The sequence below is a fragment of the Callorhinus ursinus genome, unplaced genomic scaffold (assembly GCF_003265705.2).
Source record: "Callorhinus ursinus isolate GAN/ISIS: 27379988/994484 unplaced genomic scaffold, GSC_fseal_2.0 scaffold43, whole genome shotgun sequence".
Taxonomy (NCBI): domain Eukaryota; kingdom Metazoa; phylum Chordata; class Mammalia; order Carnivora; family Otariidae; genus Callorhinus; species Callorhinus ursinus.
The window spans coordinates 8,263,578-8,276,723 of NW_027397105.1; the positions used below are offsets into that span (position 1 = coordinate 8,263,578).

General features: G+C 46.9%; 1 protein-coding gene across 1 annotated transcript in view; it reads left to right on the forward strand.

Annotated features, from left to right (window-relative positions):
* HS3ST3B1 (heparan sulfate-glucosamine 3-sulfotransferase 3B1) overlaps positions 1–6,527 on the forward strand; it is a 39,929-nt gene extending 33,402 nt beyond the window's left edge. Inside the window, exon 2 of the mRNA XM_025864212.2 lies at positions 2,296–6,527. Coding sequence (XP_025719997.1) covers positions 2,296–2,914 — 619 coding nt within the window. The 3' untranslated portion in view covers positions 2,915–6,527. The remainder of the gene's footprint in view (positions 1–2,295) is intronic.
* Positions 6,528–13,146: the final 6,619 nt, after the last annotated feature.

The window sequence follows — 13,146 nt, forward strand, 5'->3', positions numbered from 1 at the left end:
GTACAGGCGGCGGGTAAGGGGACCTATCCAGGGTCACACACAATCAGTCAGCGGGGATGCCGAGTCAAACCCAGCAGCCTGATCTCAAAGCCCATGCTGGGTCAGACGGACTCTCTGAGGATAGACCCTGCACCTACCCCCTTGTAGGACCTGCGGAGAACCTGGGGCGTTGGATTTCTTCTAGTCATGGTGGTAGCACTCTGATTCTGAATATTCAACTCCTGTAGACCGTGGTGGCAGATGGCTTAACGTGGGGAAAAAACCTTGGGACTTTATCAGACTCGCCCTGCTTCTGGGTGAAACGCGAAATCGGTTGAGAGCCAGGAACTCTGTTTAATCCTCACTCACATTAGCCCGATGAGACTGCTCCGTTCACCTAAGTGGTTAATGGGCAAAGTGGGTCAATCCAGCTTTAGCGTAAGCCGGGGATGGCTCTGGCACTGCGAGGCTGTCTTCCTTAAGGGAAAAACCTTCTTCCTCTAACTTGCCGGGAAGAGGGAGCTCCCCCCGGCGTGTGGCCCCTTTCTGGCTCGTGCGATAGAACTTTGGATCATCATTTCCATAAACGTGCTCAGGAGAAGAGTTGTGGTCTCAGTAGATTAGGGGTGGCTCGAAGCTGGAAGTTTTGGATGTCCTACCGAGAGGTAAATATTTGGTCAGAAGTGATGTCTGACCAAAAAATTGTTTTTTTTTTTTTTTTTTTTTTTTAATTCCCGGGCTCATAGAGGAAGCGGTCAGAAACTGCTAAATCCCATAGTTAGTGGAAAATTGTGCATCCGTGACCAAAACTTAGTCTCCAGTTAGTTAACACATCTCTTTCCTTTTAGTGTGCACACAGGTGCCCAACTTTGCCCTACCAGGTGCTATAAACTGTGGATTGAACACCATAATGCTGATAACCATCATCGTGGTAGCAAAGCTAGTAAATATCAGTTACAGACCACGTGTCCGCCATGTTCTGATCATAGTATGATCATCGTTTTACTCATTAAACTTCCATGATGGAGGTACTATCACTTTCGCTTTTACGGAGGAGAAAGAGAAGCCCAGAGAGGTTAAGAAAGATACTCAAGATCACACAGCTTATAGGCAGCAAAGCTGGGATTTGAACCCAGGTGGTTTGATGTCTGAGGCCTCTTCCCGTAGCTGTTAGCTTTATTGGCTCTGGCTTTACAAACCGCATAACCACTGAATGAAGTAGGTGGACGCTCTTCCCATTTCGCATGGTAGAATGCTCAAGTTCAGAGAGCAAATAAGGCACAGCCTTCCACCGTCCGTTTGTGTTGCTGTCCGCGCTCACTCACGGCTTTCCGGCGTGGGGATCATGGCCTGAATTTCCTGTTGGTCTTAACAGTATTGTCTGCATACTTTGAAGATTTTATTTATTTATTCATGAGAGACAGAGAGAGAGAGAGAGAGAGAGAGGCAGAGGGAGAAGCTGGCTCCCAAGGAGCAGGGAGCCCGATGCGGGACTTGATCCCAGGACCCTGGGATCACGACCTGAGCCGAAGGCAGACGCTTAACCATCTGAGCCACCCAGGCGCCCTTGTCTGCATACTTTGGCTTAAATGAATGCAGTGATAGAGATCATACAAGTCCTTTTTTTTTTTTTTTTTTTAAATGGAGTATAAAGTATTTTTGGAAGCTTCTAGAGTTGGGTCTCGGGGATTTCCTCTTGGCAAGTTTGTATCAGTTTATGCTTCCATCTGATTTCACCTGGTTTTGGTGGCCTTCGGGTGTGCTTTTCGCGGTAAAGGCATTTTGTCAGCGGTCACTGTGTTGAAGCTGGGGGGCGGGGGGGGGACATCTTCCTTCCCGTTCCCAGTGCATGCGGGCCCAGGCGTGGTGAACACATGGAGTCAGGCTGGTGAGGACTCCTGGACAGCAAAATCTCTGGGAGCCCGACGTGCTGCTGTTGAGGAAGGGCACATAGCCAGAGGTCAAGGACCTTTGTGTTCTGACATCGTCTGTTTAGGGCAGTCTAAACACTGGATACCGGGAAAAATAAGGGAGAGGTGGCCCCCGCGAGAGGATTTAGAGAAACTCCGATTTCACTGTTTCTACTTCGGAGGAAGATAGATGCCTTCCTGTTGCACATAGTTAGTATCTGGCCTCCAAGCTTCAGATGGGACGTTAATGCGCCTTTCAGCTCTGAAATTCCTTTTACATGTTTTCACGTTTCTAGCACTGTTCCCTGTAATAAGAGGCAGCAAGGATGAGCAGTGTTGCCATTGATACGTGTGGCCAAAGAGGTGTCAGCTTTTGAGCCGACTTTACTCTGCTTGCTTTCCTCAGGGACCTGATGCCGAGGACCCTGGAGGGGCAGATCACCATGGAGAAGACACCCAGTTACTTCGTCACCCGCGAAGCGCCCGCGCGCATCTCGGCCATGTCCAAGGACACCAAGCTCATCGTGGTGGTGCGGGACCCGGTGACCCGAGCCATCTCGGACTACACGCAGACGCTGTCCAAGCGGCCCGACATCCCCACCTTCGAGAGCTTGACGTTCAAGAACCGCACGACGGGCCTCATCGACACGTCGTGGAGCGCCATCCAGATCGGCATCTACGCCAAGCACCTGGAGCACTGGCTGCGCCACTTCCCCATCAGCCAGATGCTCTTCGTGAGTGGGGAGCGGCTCATCAGCGACCCGGCCGGCGAGCTGGGCCGCGTGCAGGACTTCCTGGGCCTCAAGAGGATCATCACCGACAAGCACTTCTACTTCAACAAGACCAAGGGCTTCCCCTGCCTGAAGAAGGCCGAGGGCAGCAGCAAGCCGCACTGCCTGGGCAAGACCAAGGGCAGGACCCACCCCGAGATCGACCGCGAGGTGGTGCGCAGGCTGCGCGAGTTCTATCGGCCATTCAACTTGAAGTTCTACCAGATGACCGGCCAGGACTTCGGCTGGGATTGATCGGCCCTGGGGCCGTGTGATTTACCACTTGGCTTATGTATCGAGAGAGGTTATATGTATGTAAAATGTACAGAAATCTATTTTATAATAATTTATTTTTAATTCATAAGCAATTAACTCACTCAGCTGCCTAGCCACACTCTTTAGAGAGTTAGTTTCATAATCTGTCAACATTCCAAAGTGTTTAATCTTTTCTTTTCCTCATGATTGATGGTGCTTCCAACCCCCGCCCCCCGTCCCGCCCCAGCCCCTACCCATTCTATTTAAAGAGAAGAAAAGCACAACTTGAGATTTTTGTTGTTACGGGTATGCAGCCTTCAATCGCTGTCTGAATTCACTTGCCATCTCCCTGTGTCTTGGGTCTTATAATCCAGCTTCCGGTCCTCCCTCCCTGCCCGCGTACCTCGTAGGAGCGCCCAGCTGCCCCAGCAGCTTGGCTCCCTCAAGGTCATGTCTCATGTAGTAGCCTCTCCTGCCCGTGTGTCGACATTTCAAAGGACGTCGAGGCAAGACCACAGCACTAGGCTTTTCCCCCCAAGTCTACTCAGCTCGCGGGGGAGTCACTACCTTTGTAGGGACATGTGCCTCCTCTCTGGAGTCTGCGTCCCAGGGTCCGTTTACTTCAGCTTATGATTTTGAGAGAGAGCCCTGCGTCCTCTCCTGCCCCGGTCCCTGGTTCTTGAAGCAGCTTGAAGTGTATGCAGATGTTATAGCCCCTCTTTCCCAGGTCACGTGTGTGAGATGCTTGGGTGCTGCTTTAGAACTAAAGACGACCTCTCCTTTGCACGAGTGCACCATGCTCGGTCCTCCAGGCAGACAGTTCTGCTCTGACACACCAAAGAATCCCCTAGGCTAGCAGAACCATTGGCACAAACCCACGGGTGCCGGGTGTCAAGACCCGGAGGGGTCAGGTGCATCCCACGCCCTCAGAGCCCCCTCAAGGTGCTGCTGGGTGCCGAGCCAGCCCATGTGGGGCACATCCCAGTACTAGATGGACCACCTCAGTGGGGCGAAAAGCCAAAATAGCACCAGAAGGACGGGCGGCCCGGCAGAAGAAGCAAGTCCCTGGCCCCCTGCTTGATGTCTGGAATTCGCCTCCTTGGAATTCCTAGCTCATCACAGACTGACAAGACAGTCTGTCGCCAACAACCAGACAGCGAGCACCAAGAGTGGCTCTTGAACAGACAGGCTGGGGGAAGAAAGTTGTTGACTGGCAGCCGCCGAGCCTAACCATTATGAAGATGTCCCTTGTTTGAGCTAGGTCCCAGGAGAAGGGTCTCCAGCATCGTCGCTGCTGATGCAGAATGCCTTCCCCTCCATCCCTCTCTTGAGAGAGCAGTTAGAGATTATTTTTGACGGCTAGCTTGTGGCAGTCGGGGTCACCATATAGCAATATTACAGAATGAACACGTTCACTTTATCCTGTTTTCTAAACCAGAATGCTTCTACCATAGAAGAATTTTCATTTGAGTTATAGTTGCACCAAGGCTTATGTGGGAAGACACACACGTTGTCCAAATGGTTGGGGTGTGAGATTTACGAAGACAGTTTTCATTTGAGTTATAGTTGCACCAGGGCTTATATGAGAAGAGACACACATTGTCCAGATGGTTGGGGTGTGATATTTACGAAGACAAGAATTTTCATTTGAGTTATAGTTGCGCCAAGGCTTATGTGGGAAGACATACACTTTGTCCAGATGGTTGGGGTATGGTATTTACGAAGACACTTTTGTACATTGGATGGGATAGAACTTACCCCGTTGAGCAAGAGAACTTGTATGAAAAGAGAGAGAAATAATTCATCTTTCAAAACTGATCACGATGTCACCGGTCCTAGAGTGATGCCTTGTTTGGTAATTGGTTTGTATTCGCCCACGAGTTTGAGCCCAGACTTAGCTCGCTCACACTGAGCAGCAAAACAATCAGGATCATCGTGTAGGTTCTCGGCAGGAAGATGGGCACTGAGGCTCCAGGCGTTATTCCTCAGATGGCTCCGTTCATTTCAGAGCTTAACGACTGCCTCTACCAAGTAGTACAGGAGCTGCCTTTAGGGGAATGCCATAATCCTAGCGTGGTTCTCTCCCTTCTTGCTGCTTGGGCATCGAGACATCTGCATTAGGGTGCTAAGGGGTTGTACGTTTTTCCGGTCAGAAAGCTCATTTGTAATAAAACGGAGGATGCCTCTTTCCAGTTACAAGGTAACATCACTTAAAGTAAAAGCCAGGATCCACGACCTCCACAGAACCCTGCCCCGACCACTTTCTGGCCTCTTTCACGCCCCGATAGGACTCATGATGTAGAAGTGCAGAAAAAGTGCAGCGAAGGGTATGCGACAAGGCAGTAGGAAAACATGCATGCGCTTTTCCTTCCCCTTTGGGTCCCTGTTGTCTTTCCAAGCTGGACAGGTTTGATTAAGTTGTTTATTCCCTGCCTTACAACTGAAACAGGAAATCTCCAGATAGAAGGAGGGTCACTGAGTCATGAACACTGAAGTGAGTCAGGATTCTATTCTGGGTCAAATCCTCGAATCCAAACAGATGTTGATAATTGGCAAGGACAGACTAGAACACGTTTTCCTGTAGAAGATAAATAAATGAAAGCTTCCATGCATCTCTTCATAGGGGTCTGATAGCTTACAGTTCGCGACCCAGCCAGACGCGGCATTTGCCCCACGGTTACACCCTGTCATGTGATAGTTATTATTGAGCCGGGGTGCATATGTCCTCCTGCAGAAGCTAGGCAACACGTACAATTCAGCCTTGAGTTTCTTCCTGTTCTAGCAATCTCCAAGGCCACCGGCTCGAGTTCTTAGCTGCTAGAAGACAAACACCGGTTCGTGTTTTGGCACTTTGTCCCTGTGCACGCTTTGGGTTTTTTCCAGTTTACAGGAAAAACTCTTGATAATTCACTGGGGGTACTTTATCCCTCTCCGTTTCATTTGCTTGTTAAAAACAAAAAGGTTAACAAACAAAAATAAGAAATTGGAAGTTTTTATTGCCCCGGTCTACCCCCGTGCTTGCTTTGAGGTGTTCGGTAACTTGGGAGGTGGTACCTGGAAAGGTATTTAGGTATAGTGACTGCATAATAAATACTTGGATGACAGAGGAAGAGACGTTGTCTTTTTCATGGGATTCTCTTTGGAAGTCATTTTGAGTGACAGATAGATTTTAGGCCTTTGGAGAAACAGTTTCAGATCCTGCCAGGATATTTACATAAGAAAGGAAAATGGAAGGTTCCAGTAGACTAGAAATACTTAGCGTGTATCTCAAACGCTGACACAGACGTCTGTCATTTTTCTTTTTCAGTTTCTCAAGAAGGATGGTCAATTAAACTGAAAGGTGTGGTTAGATTTTTTTTTTCACTTTTGTAACATTAATTTATGACTGAGTTCATTCAGCCCAGTAATCTGAAATACGGTGCAAATTCTAGCCGTGTGTCTTCTATAACCTGGATGTTAGAATAGCCAATATGTACAAAAAGAATTAAAACAAGTATTTTGTCCTATGTATAACACAAATTAATTTTACACAGAGAAAGATGTTTCTAGGAAAAAGAAATTCTGGTAATTCATACTATTTCTTTGTATGAACAAATAAAATCTATTTTACCAACTGGTGAGTGCTCTTCTGTTTTATTGTGTGTTGCGGATGGACAAGGGAGTGCTGAGTCTGTAACTGATCACATGCCTGTGTGCGCACACGGAGTCCTTCTGAGGAGGGCAGGCTGATTTGGCAGATTTCAAAATAACTAACGTGCAAATAGTTAGGGCAATTTTTTGTAAAGGACTCTGAAGGCTCTGAGATCAGTGGGAAGGCCCCTGCCCCCTTGGAGGAGCATGCACAGAACTTCCAAGAACACCACGGTCACCATATCTTGCAGGCTCTGGGTGCCTCAGGCTCTAGCTTGGCTGGTGGGGGGGAGCTGCCCTGTGTGGGGTGTACTACAAGTATGACCAAGCAGAGCATTGATAGCTGGGCTATTTGGATAATGGTAACATTCTCATCTCACATAAACAGTTGAATGGAGACCCTTATCCTTGAGACAGGGTTGAAAAGTGTTTAGACAAGATGATGTTTCCATGTCTTTAGCTCACACCAAGAGATCTTCTGTTTCTTTTGAGGGGACACACTTTGTACGATGATTATTTACTATCTTTTAAGATTTACTTATTTGAGAGAGAGAGAGTGTGCACGAGTGGGGAGGAGAGGGACATGGGGAGAAGCAGGCTCCCTGCTCAGCAGGGAGCCCAGTGCCAGACTCGATCCCAGGACCTTGTTATCATGACCTGAGCCGAAGGCAGACGTTTAAGCGACTGAGCCACCCAAGCGCCCTGATTATTTACTATCATAAACATTTGATTCATTCTTGTATTTTCCTTAATTTTTGTTTTCAATTTTCCATTGAGATTTATTTTAATTTGGTATACCTTTGGTTGAGGTTTAGAGTAGCTGTTACCAAATTGATTGATTAAGACTCAAACCCGAGAGTTCTGACTTCATATTTTTGAAACCACTCCATTGAGGTATGATTGGCTTACAAAAAGTATGCATGTTTAATGTATGTAACCCGAAGAGTTTCATGGTAAGAGTTCACTCATAAAATCGTCAGCACTCTCAATGCCATAAATACATCCACCTGTTCCAAAAGTTTCCTCCTGCCATCTTATTTTTTTGTGATAAGAACATTTCACCTAAGATGCACCCTCTAAGCAAACTTTTAAGTATTTAGTATAGTGTTGGTAACTCTAGGCACTATGGTATACGTTGTCCCTGGGACTTAATTCATCCTGTATAACTAGAACTTTGATTTTGCTTAATTTAAAAAGGGAATCTATTACAATCTTAGGTGAAAAGCCATCATTTCTTGCCATAAAGAGGAGGTAATCAAAAAAAGTAAATACAATGAAAATAAATCCTTGCATAATGCAATATATGTTAAGAAAAAAAAAGAGACATTGGGGAGGGTGTGTGCTACGGTGAGCGCTGTGAATTGTGCAAGAGTGTTGAATCACAGATCTGTACCTCTGAAACAAATAATGCAACATATTTTAAGAAAAAAGAAAAAGAAGAAGATAACAGGAGAGGAAGAAAAGGGGAGTATGTCAGAGGGGGAGACGAACCATGAGAGATGATGGACTCTGAAAAACAAACTGAGGGTTCTAGAGGGGAGGAGGGTAGGGGGATGGGTTAGCCTGGTGATGGGTATTAAAGAGGGCACATTCTGCATGGAGCACTGGGTGTTATGAACAAACAATGAATCATGGAGCACTACATCAAAAACTAATGATGTAATATATGGTGATTAACATAACAATAAAAAAATTAAAAAAGAAAAAAAAAGAAGAAGATAGCAGGAGGGGAAGAATGAAGGCGAGTAAGTCGGAGGGGGAGACGAACCATGACAGACGATGGACTCTGAAAAACAAACTGAGGGTTCTAGAGGGGAGGGGGTGGGGGGATGGGTTAGCCTGGTGATGGGTATTAAAGAGGGCACATTCTGCGTGGAGCCCTGGGTGTTATGCACAAACAATGAATCATGGAACACTACATCAAAAACTAATGATGTAACGTATGGTGATTAACATAACAATAAAATAAAACGATAAGAAATGAGAAAAACAAAACAAACAAAAATAAATCCTTGCTAGTAATTTCTAGCTAGATATAACTCAAGCCAGGTTTGCCGTAGGCTCTCACCCGCTGCTCCTGGCGATGGTCACTCCTGGCAAAGACTAGCGCTTAGCAAATTACCATCTTGCCTTGAAGGGTAAGAACTGAAGAGGGTGTGAGTTACCCAATGCTACTTGGTGTTGAGTCCAGGAATGCCTAAAATGGGAGCACCCCCCAAATACTCTCTGGTAGCACTCTGGGTTTTCTCGCATTTTGGAAAACACTATGATTCACACCAAGAAAACATCTTGCACAGAAGCCCAGAGTTGGAAGTCAGCCTAACATTCTGGGAAGGCCGTGAAAAAAACACCCCACCCAAGCAAGGGCGCTAGCGGGTCAGGGGGGATACAAATCATTAACATTTGGTTTTCAACAGCCAGCATCCTTATGGAGAACTGTTCCTTCAAACCTAGGTATACGCCACTATGAGAAGTATGTGTGAGCCTTGAATGTCGACCTGACTTTATATCCATCCCATTGATTTTCTGCTTTTTCTATAGAAAGGTAATAAAACGAACCCAAAATCTACTCATTAACCAGAGAGCAGTATAGAGCAGTTGTTCTCAAGTTTGGGCAGATAAGTGCATGATGCCACCTATCTGTGGAACCTAAAAGAGACAAATTCAGAGAAACGAGAGTGGAGTGGGGTTACCGGGGGTTGGGGTGGGGGGAGAAATGGAGAAATACTGGTCAAAGGGAACAAACTTCCAGTTATAAGATTAAAAAGTTTGGGGATGTAATGTTCAGCACGGTGATTATAACAGATAATACTGTATCTTATATACTTCACTGGTGTGTTGAGAGTAGGTCTTGAATGTTCTCACCACAAAGAAGAAATGACCATTACACAGCTATGCCGGGAATCAGTTTGAGATCTATAGATGTATCAAATCAACGTGTTGCGTAACTTAAACTTACATGATGTTATTTGTTGATTATATCTCAATAAAGCTGGAAGACATTTCAAAATAATATAATGTAACCCCAAAAAGCTCCCCCAGTGATTCCAACATATAGCTAAGCTTGAAAGCCATGGTTTTCAAAGTATGGTTTCTGGACCACATCAGCATCCCCTGGGAACCTGATAGGCATGCCAATTCTCGGGCACCTGAATCGACCTACTGAATGGGAAATGCAGGATTTAACGAGCTCTCCAGCTGATTCTGATTCATGCAGAAATCTGAGCATCACCGCATTAGAGCGCAGACTTCATATCATTTCCTATCATTTTGAAACCAGAGACCCTTGGATCTCTAATCAAGCACATTGTCTTCTGTACCCGACTTTTCACCAACCAAGGCAATTCCTAAGCAGAGTCACCCCTTATAACTCTGGGTCTCCTTTCACAAAGTAGGTGTCTCTGCATTTCAAATAGTGGCCATGGCTGCCTGGCTTCCCTCACTCTGCTGGGTCCTGTTTTTCTCAGGCAGCCCCTATGCTGTCCTCTCTAACATACTCCCAAGAGTGGAATGATAGGTTGATACAGGAGAGCTAACATCATGTAAATCCCCCCCCATCTCACCTTACCTTCTAGATTCAATCTTCAACAGTATATTCCCAGCACTTCCTCTCTGATTGTCATGATTCCTTCTTATTCTTCACATTTGACTCCCAAAAGCCCAGTGTCTTAAGGCTTGAGCTTCCATCTGGCCATCACGTTCCCAGTTATAACGAGTGGCTCTAAACCTCCAGGTCCTAATAGTAGCATCCAGTTTCATTTTTCTGTTCTCACCCATTGTCATGATGACGAGGTGTGAAAGATGACAGAGCAGCCTCGTGGGGCAAAGCTGGCTGTGGAGACGTATCTGTGGGCTCAAAGCCTGCACTCCTCATTTGAGAACTTCTCTCCGTGCAACGGTATTGTTTTTGTGTGTGAACTAATAGGGACTTAAGGACCCCGGTGCAGTTTCCTAAAAGCCATGGAAGACCCTCTCTTCTGCCCCTATAGCTGCATGAGGGGATTAGAGGCTCCTTCACATCTCCCTTGTCAGCCCCCAATACCTCCCGACCTTGCATGCCCCCCATGGCTGCATAGAAGCTGTTGTAATTCCTCTGCAGAATCCTGACCTCAAAACACCTAGGCTCTGCATGCTTTCTCTTTCCATCTATCTAGCAAGAGAAGACAGATGATAGAGGACACCAAGACTCCATTGGAAGCAGTAATTAACAACAGAAGGTCTCCGGAGCTCCTTGAGAAGGGGAGGCGTCTGATGGGAGGGATGCTCAGAGACCTTTATTTTGGATATGATATTCCATACGAATGGGAGCAATAAGAGGCTGGAGTCAGAGATCGGCTCGTTCGTTCAATAAATATTTATGGAGTGCTTACTGCTGCTCCAGGCACAACCCTAAACACACCACGCTTCCTGATTCAAGGAATTCACGTTCCAGGGAGGAGTTGAAGGATGTGTACAGATACAACTGGAATACAATATGACAGGAGTTCCTAATCTGATCTGGGGCGGCGGAGAGGGAAGGTGTTACCTATACACCTGGCAGGATGTAGCCAAGTGATGGATGGAGGGCGATATGGAGGCAGAGGGCAAAGAGAGCCGTGAATAAATACAGCCAGTTGGCAACTGCCGGCCGGATCCCACTGGCTCGGGAGCGCTCAAGTCAGAACACTTGGAGTCATCCTTGGCATCTCTTTCTTTCACATTCGTCCCGTCCGATCCATCACTAAGTCCTGCCATGGCAACTATCAGAAAGCCTCCCAAGTCTCTACACTTCTTCCTGTCTTCTGTCACACCACCCCTGGCACCAGCTACCCTCCCGTCTCGCTGGGCTACTGTGGTCGCCTTGCACCTGGCTTCCCACACGCTTCCCCCTGCTCCGTCTGGTCTGTTCTGCTCACAACACTTTGGGGAATCTTTTCAAAACTCAAATTGGACTGTGTACCCTTCCTGCTAAAAACCTTTAAATAACCTCCTACTCTATTTCAGATAAATCTCATTAATTTGCCCGGGGAAGACCTACCAGCTTCATTTTAAACCCTCTCCTCCTGTTCTCCATGCTCCAACCACAAGAGTCTTCTTTTCGCTCCAGGGGGGAAGCCAAGTTCTCTGTGTGGATGCCTTGCTCCCAATTCCTTGCCTGGCTAACTTAGACTCATCTTTCAGATCTCAGCACCCTTATCCGCATGAGTTCGTCCCTTAGTGAGGGAGGTCTTCTCTAACTGTGGTTACCCCAGGGAACCACACGAGGTGGTGTTCGCACCTTTGGGTAGCCTTTCCCCACCACGACGTCGCGCTGTGCTTCGGACTCCCTTAACCATCAGAAGACAACAGAGAGAGGGCTGTGTCCACCACTGCCCTTCATTGGCCTGACCACTTTGGCTTCCCCTCTCATGGAACACTCACTCTTGGGATGCTCCCTCTTGGGGAACGTGCTACAAGTTGCCCAAAACACACGGAGAGACCATGTGTGCGTATTTTGGTCACCAGTCTCAGCTGAGCTCCCAGAAGACACCCAGACTCGACTGCCAGCCATATTAGCCCACCACCTTGGGGGTTCCAGTTCCCTGAGCCCCCCGCCAGCTGCAGCTTTTGGAACATCACATGGGTCAGAAGAACCACTCAGCTGAGCCCAGTCAACCAATAAAATGGAGATCATAACTGTTTTTGGTCTTAAGCCATGAAATTTGGGAGTGCTTGGAATAATACCGAATTGGGATAATCCCCCATCTAAATGAACACTAGCTCTTATTTCAGCTCAGAGAATCCAATCCCATTCCTTGACAGTACTTGTTGTACTGTAGAGCTATGCACATATTTGTGTTTGCTTGTTGTCCTCAGCACTAGTCTGCCGTCTCCACAACAGCAGAGACCATGGCTTCTTATTCAGCAGGAAAGGGTCTTTGAGGTACCGAAGAGCTGCTTAATTGTCTGTTGAATAAAGGAAGCAAGAGTTGAGATTATATCCCAAGGGTGAGAGGATATGAAGTTTTAAACAGGCGGGGATGCCTGGGTGGCTCAGTCCTTAAGTGTCTGCCTTTGGCTCGGATCATGATCCCAGGCTCCTGGGATCGAGTCCCTCACTGGGCTCCTTGCTTGGAGAGGAGCCTGCTTCTCCCTCTGCCTCTGCCTGCCACTCCCCCTGCTTGTGCTCTTTCTCTGACAAATAAATAAATAAGATCTTAAAAAAAAAAAAAAGGAAGTTTAAACAGGTGAGTGACAACATAGTTTCATGTGGAGGAAAAGTGATATTTTTAAAAGCTAGCTTTTAGTGAGGATGGAATACTTCTTAGAGAGCTTGTCTTATGATTTAAGAAACAATAGACTTTGGGTCTTAAAAAGGGAAGGCTTGGGGCTTCAGTCTGGGTAAGAGATGATGAGATAGGAGAGGCTAAGGGTGACTGAAAAGTAACGTGAAAAGTGGCTTCTTTGGGCAGCGAAAAAATAAATGAAAGGATTTTAATTTTTTGAGATGAGCTCTAGAGAGACATCTAGGGAGACAGAAACTGGAGGGAGAAAGACAGAGAGCAGGTGGGCTCTGAGAGTGTTCCCCAGAGACACGAGAGAGGCCAGGTCCCCAGGGAGAGATGGGCAGATTTTTCTAAGGC